The 5,984-nt window shown below is 40.6% G+C and overlaps 2 protein-coding genes across 2 annotated transcripts; both read right to left on the bottom strand.

The window, feature by feature from the left end:
* Positions 1-6: 6 nt before the first annotated feature.
* Positions 7-2,301, bottom strand: LOC116378840 (sulfide:quinone oxidoreductase, mitochondrial-like; the record flags this gene model as incomplete). Its single annotated transcript, XM_031840754.1, has 5 exons — positions 1,863-2,301; positions 1,068-1,266; positions 713-883; positions 505-558; positions 7-201 (listed from the first exon to the last, which is right to left on the bottom strand). Coding segments are annotated over exons 2-5 (618 nt in total), but the record flags the coding sequence as incomplete, so codon positions are not given.
* A 95-nt stretch (positions 2,302-2,396) lies between these two features.
* LOC116378839 (sulfide:quinone oxidoreductase, mitochondrial-like) lies at positions 2,397-5,977 on the bottom strand. The gene is made up of 5 exons (XM_031840753.1): positions 5,713-5,977; positions 5,284-5,467; positions 3,279-3,346; positions 3,011-3,189; positions 2,397-2,919 (listed from the first exon to the last, which is right to left on the bottom strand). Exons 1-5 carry the CDS (start codon positions 5,968-5,970, stop codon positions 2,862-2,864), a joined length of 747 nt encoding a protein of 248 aa, XP_031696613.1. The 5' UTR covers positions 5,971-5,977; the 3' UTR covers positions 2,397-2,861.
* Positions 5,978-5,984: the final 7 nt, after the last annotated feature.

Here is a 5,984-nt window from a genome sequence, read left to right as displayed (position 1 = left end):
AAGTACTTTTCTGAGATAGGCATCCGCTAGGTACATAATCTTCTGTGGAGCTCCAGCACATTTCACAGGAGTATTTGGGAAAGTGAACACAGCGTTGCCCTCTTTGAAGTCCTGCAGTGCTTTCCACGTTTTCTCCACAGTTTGGACCGAGTAGTTTGACCCAATCTTTGGATGTTCAAATCCTTCAGGCAGTCCTTTGATCTACACACAAGAAGAGTGTCAATTTCATGGAATATAATTCTTTAAAGCGAGATTAAATGGACCTTTATTAATCTAGAGGAAAATTCTTCAATAAAGTAATAAACAAAAAGTGTATAAGAGGTTATACTAACACCAGTACAAAATAGAATAGCAAATATAAGATAGATTTAGTAAAATAAGTAAACTACAATAGAAAAGTAATGCATGTGCATTATATTAAGAGTAATATTGGCAATGATATTGGAAAAATTAATAAAAAGTAATATTGCACATAATATGGGAATGAACAAAGCATTACCTCACCTTCTCAAAATGGATTTGTAAACCAAGAGCCACAATCAAATACTCGTAGGTGATCTGCAATGTGAAAGAAAGTCCAAGTAGGGAAAGATGCACATAGATCATAATCATTTCATAATAAATCTACTTCATATACTCAATGTCGAGTCAGTAAATGACACATTATTCAATATGCACACTGTAAGCAAACAGTTCCCTAAAGCAAACATACTTCATTCCCGTCGTCTGTGCGGACAGTATTTGTGTCTGGGTTTATTTCCTGAACTTTCGATTTCACCCACTTCACTCCAGAGGGCATAACACTCGCAGTAGAACGACCTGATGAGGTTAAAGTTTTTGCACCGGCACCAACCAGGGTCCAAATTGGCTGATAGTAGTGCATCTGTAGAAACAGAAAAGCTGTATGACACATTGGGAAAATACTCTTGTTTCTAAAAATGCAAACAGGAATTCACAGCTGGCTGAATGAAAGCCATCACGTTTCATAATCTGTGGTTTGAGTTGTCTCCTAGTGATACACAAAGAGAGGTAAAGCAAATAATAATCATAATCCACCGGATCCTTACCTCACTGGGCTCCACAACTGCCACATTCTCAGCTCCCATCATCCTCTTCATCCTCGCACTCATCGAAATACCCCCAGTTCCTCCTCCGACAACAAGCATTTTATAGTGCAGTTTGGCAGAGGCATGGCTGCTCGTGTGAAAATGAGAGATGGCAATGCCTGTGGAGTGGCACTGCCTCAGACGACACAGTGCAGCCATTCTGTGTGAGAAACAACAAGGCATTGTGGTTGGCAATAAACTCAGTTATACTGTCTGGGACTCAAATGTACAAATCTGTCAACAACCTGCACTTGTGTGATATTTAGATAGGTAGGCTACTTTATTAATCCCACAAGGGGACATTTTTTCGCTACAGCAGTATTTATGGTACAGAAAGCAATAAAAATAACTTTTTAATTATAAAAAGTAATAATAAATATTAAATAGAAAAATGCACAATATACTGTACACATTGAAATAGAATAAAATTAACTAACTAAACAACAGTGCAAAGATTTAACCAAACCAAACCAAACAACAGTGTACCGGAGTTCTAGTCTTGTGAATGATTTGGCCAGAGGTGATTTATTATAAAGTCTTATTGCAGTGGGCAGGAATGATCTCCTGTATCTGTCCTTGTGACAGTGGAGCTGGATGAGTCTGTTGGAGAAAGTGCTCCGCTGTCCCTGCAGTAGGTGGTGGAGAGGGTGGTTTGGGTTATCCAATATGGATATGAGTTACTTCGGTGTCTTCCTCTCCACCACCTTTTCCATTGCGTCCAGTTTGCAGCCAATGATGGGGCCGGCCTTGCCTTACCTTGAACAGCACTACAGCTCACCGCCCGTGTAACAGTCTGTCTGACCGGTAATTTAGACGAAATCCGGGAGAATTAAGTCCAACCTGCATAGACTCTGTAAAGACTGCAGGACTTTCACAGATGTGTGACGAGTCACACGATGTGAACTTTAGACCACCCGTCGAGGGGACGGACGAAATGTGGTTGAAGTTCAGAACGTTGGTCCCGCCTCCTCCATCATTCGACCAATCAGAAGTCTGAACAGTCTCACCTGTCAGTAGGCTTCTAACAGGTGCCGCAGTTGCAAGAACAAACACCACGTTTTGTAGAAAATCCTAATTTTTTATCCTAATCCGCAGTTTTCTGTCAACGCCCCCTGCTGCTGCTGCTGCCTGCTGCTCTCGTCCACTTTCCAGGCGAGGCGCAGTTCATCTCGAACGAGCCCATTAACAAACTGCGGTGAAGACGGATAGTCAAATAGAACATTCAATATTTCAGTAAAACTGTTTGATGTAAAATAACAAAGTGCAACAAGGTGGAAACTATACGGAGTATATTTTTAAGTTTTAATTATCACCGTAATTTACAAGGTTTATAAGTGTACTCAGTCATTTTATGATTAAGAGCAATGAATACAACAATGAATTTAGCAGCAAACAAGATGATATAACCACCAAGATGTTTGTAACTCAGTTCAGCACTCATAGAAAAATAATCACTTATGTTGTGTTGTTCATTCTGTGAAACATGACATATATTGCACCTCTGTCCATCCTGGGAGAGGAATCCCTCCTCTGTTGCTCTCCATAAGGTTTCTTCCTCTGTTTGTTTGTTTTTTTTTTTGGGGGGGGGGGGGGGGGGGGGGGGTATTCGCACTTTTTCCTGTGCAAATGCGAGGGTCCTGGGACAGAGGATGTTGTATGTGTACAGATTGCAAATGTATGATTTTGGGCTTTACAAAATGAATTTAACTGAAAAGTTTGGGGATGATTATTGGTAGTTTCATTCATTTTCAGTTTTCATTTCATTCCAAGATGAAGGAGTTTCCTGTATGGTCCTGGTCCACCCCACAGGCCCCTGACACAAGACAAATACAGAACATTAATAAATTGTGGTTTGATTATTTACTACCAACTATTAACATGCTGTTAATTAACTTTATACATACCGCAGAAGCCCATGCCAATAGAGGTGAGGCATCAGATCAGCTTTCATGTAGTACATAAGTCTTCTTTCTTTGGCTTGGTTGAAGGGAAATGTTTCCAGTGGTTGTCCATTGTAGTCAAACTCTGCAAGAATCACTGTGTTGTAGCTTGTAACCAAGGGACACGAGGTGTAGCCATCATACTGTAAACAAGGAGGTTACTGATTATGTATTTGCATCATTTTCTAAATTCAAAGAGATGAATCAAGATTGATGTTTATGTGTCACTTACTATCTTATCTGGCTTCTCATTTTTCCGTACTTTGCTGATGGTTCTGTTCAAGATAGCAGTCTGTGCAGCTGAGAACGATAAAATACATGGTAAACGTTTATAATACATGTGTAAGTTCTCTTTTTTATCACTAAAGATGTGACCCAAATCCATATTATGTTACAAGATGTCAGGGGGCTGGAGCCCTTCCCAGCACACACTGGGCAAGAGGCAGGGAGGGCACACACAGAACAGGCCACCAGCTTATCACTGAGCTGACAGACACTCACATCCAGGTACAATTTAGAGTTTCCAATTCACCTAACAGGCATGTCTATGGACTGTGGGTCCTGTGGAAAAAAGGGAGACCATGCAAACGTAACATCAGCGGCGTATAACAAAATCTGGGGCTTCATACATTCAATGGGCCTTCATCAACGCCTGTACAGAAAGTCCCCAGTAGATTTGAGCCTAAGATTTTCTTGCTGCGAGCCAACAGTGCTAACCACTAAACAAAGACGCTGCCCTGTCAGGCTTTTACCTAATCAAAAGTGTATCCTCTGTGTGGAAGCCACAATGTTGTCAGACTTGGGGTGCATTCGATTCAATTCCTGTAAAATTGGTGTACAACTTCCCTTGAATTGAGAGGCAAAGTAAATTTAGTCTACAGCATTTTTATATTCTAATCAAGAGAAGTCTGTTAAAGCAACATGTCCTAATGTCGGATTAGATAGCAGTTTGATTTTAAAAAGGTGCCAACACTCAGCCACTAGAGGTCTCACTCTCCTCCCTGTTCCATTGCATCCACTTCACAACAAGTGGTTGCCAGTTCTGGCAAGGATGTACAGTATGTGAGAGTGTGCATATAGCACAGCTATGTTGTGCATCCGGGGTTTGACAGGATTGTTATTTACTGAACCGTCAAACTTAGCCATTTATTTGTTTTTTAACTGACAACACAGAGACACCACCCGATACTAATTATACTATTGGCTCACAATCCTTGTTAGAAGCGGCAACCAAATGTCAAATATCTTCTCCAGAGGGGATCATGACTGTCTGCGCCATCCGTCACAGCTATCGATCAATAACTAACTGCTTGGATGTCTGAGGCAGTTGTGTCATTCGGTGTTTATCATCTATTTTTAGATACATTTCATGACACAGATACTTTAAATCCTGACACTTAAAACAGTATATGGGGTACATCCCAAGTCTCTTGACTGCATCCCCGTTTCCCTCACTTGTGTCCTTTCCTTGTGTCTTAGTCCCTCCCACCAGGGATGCATGGCGGAAGCCATGCGAGAAGAGAGGAACGAGGAAATATGTTTTAAGAGATATGAGACGTCCTGTCCTCTGAAGCGTCACGTGAAGAGACGTCTGTTTCTGATGACGGAGGATCAGCTGATCACAGGTGGATCAGCTGTCAGTCAGCTTTAACAGCTGGAGAGACTTTTGATAAGTTTGTCTGTTCACATGATCAATGTACTTAATAATAGTAACTAATAATACTCAATACTAATAAAGACACACAGTAATCATCACTGTAGAGGTGTTTTCTCTCTGTAGCCTGTTACCTCTTTAACAAACTGTGTTCTGTTTATAAGCGTAGGATCGATTTCTACCGACAGAATGCATTTGACTTATTTATGACTTATTTGCTCTGTACGTTTTGAAATTGTGACTGTGGCGTCATTAATTAACCCAGAATATGATTATGGTTGGCATTTACAGTTGGTCAGAAACAACAATTACAAAACATATAACGTGTGTGTTCTACATGTGGGGTGCGGTTTCTTTGGTGTACATTTTCTGTAATATGATTGCATAACCCCGATGACACATAATCCGTTATTACCAAACCCTGGGTGCAATACACTTACTGAGGAAAGAACTCCCTTCAAATTACAGAAAATCCCAAACAGTTAACAATAAATGTAAGTGCATGAACTGTAAGCATCAATAAGAGTGCATTCTAGAGTTGCGTTGGTGCAATGTTGAAAATAATGACACGGAAATCACTTACCGACAGCCGCACCCGTTTTGGATGTGGGCAGGTTGGTACAGTCTCCAATCCCAAACACGTTTGGATATCTCTTATGTTGGAGGTTGTCTTTGTTGACATCCAACCAGCCAGCCTCATCTGCCAGAAGACTGCCTTTAATCACCAAATTGGGTCCCATTGGTGGTGTGACATGAAGCATTTCATACTGATAAAGAAAAACAAAAAAAGGTTCAGTTATTCACAGGAGTCTCTATTTAGGTGCAAAGAGTGAAATAATGCCCAGTGTATTAGGTTGTTCATAACATAAAAGGCACAACAGACAAAACCTTCTTTTAAGGATTTAAAGAGGAAGTAAATAACATAGCACAGAGTGTAACAGGTTGTCCAGTGAACACAGCAGTCATTAATATATATGTAAAAGCTACTGTTGAGGGACAGCAACACAGTTACCTCAAGCACTTTGGTTTCACCTGGTTTGTCAAGATTTTCAAACACAGCTTCTTGCTTATCTGCTCGCACTTCAATCAGGTTTTGCCTCAGGTTCACTTGTAGGTCTCGTTGTTTCACAATGTCCCACAATGAGTCTGCATATTTCTTGATCCCAAAGAGCACAGGCAGCGATGTATTGTATATGACATTGGCTTTTGCCCTTTTTCCTGTCTTGGATAGAAATATAAAAACATCTTCCTTTACTTTGGAGAACCACATTTCAAAATGTACTA

This window comes from Anarrhichthys ocellatus, unplaced genomic scaffold (assembly GCF_004355925.1).
Source record: "Anarrhichthys ocellatus isolate YVR2014 unplaced genomic scaffold, GSC_Weel_1.0 scaffold3251, whole genome shotgun sequence".
Taxonomy (NCBI): Eukaryota; Metazoa; Chordata; class Actinopteri; order Perciformes; family Anarhichadidae; genus Anarrhichthys; species Anarrhichthys ocellatus.
This window is presented reverse-complemented; position numbering and strand designations above follow the sequence as displayed.

Excerpts from the sequence above, each read along its gene's own strand:
- LOC116378839 (XM_031840753.1), bottom strand. The coding sequence starts at position 5,970 with ATGTGGTTCTCCAAAGTAAAGGAAGATGTTTTTATATTTCTATCCAAG. Across the intron at positions 3,347-5,283 it reads CAAAACGGGTGCGGCTGTCG|CTGCACAGACTGCTATCTTG; the intron begins GTAAGTGATTTC and ends TATCGTTCTCAG. Across the intron at positions 3,190-3,278 it reads ATGAGAAGCCAGATAAGATA|TATGATGGCTACACCTCGTG; the intron begins GTAAGTGACACA and ends CCTTGTTTACAG.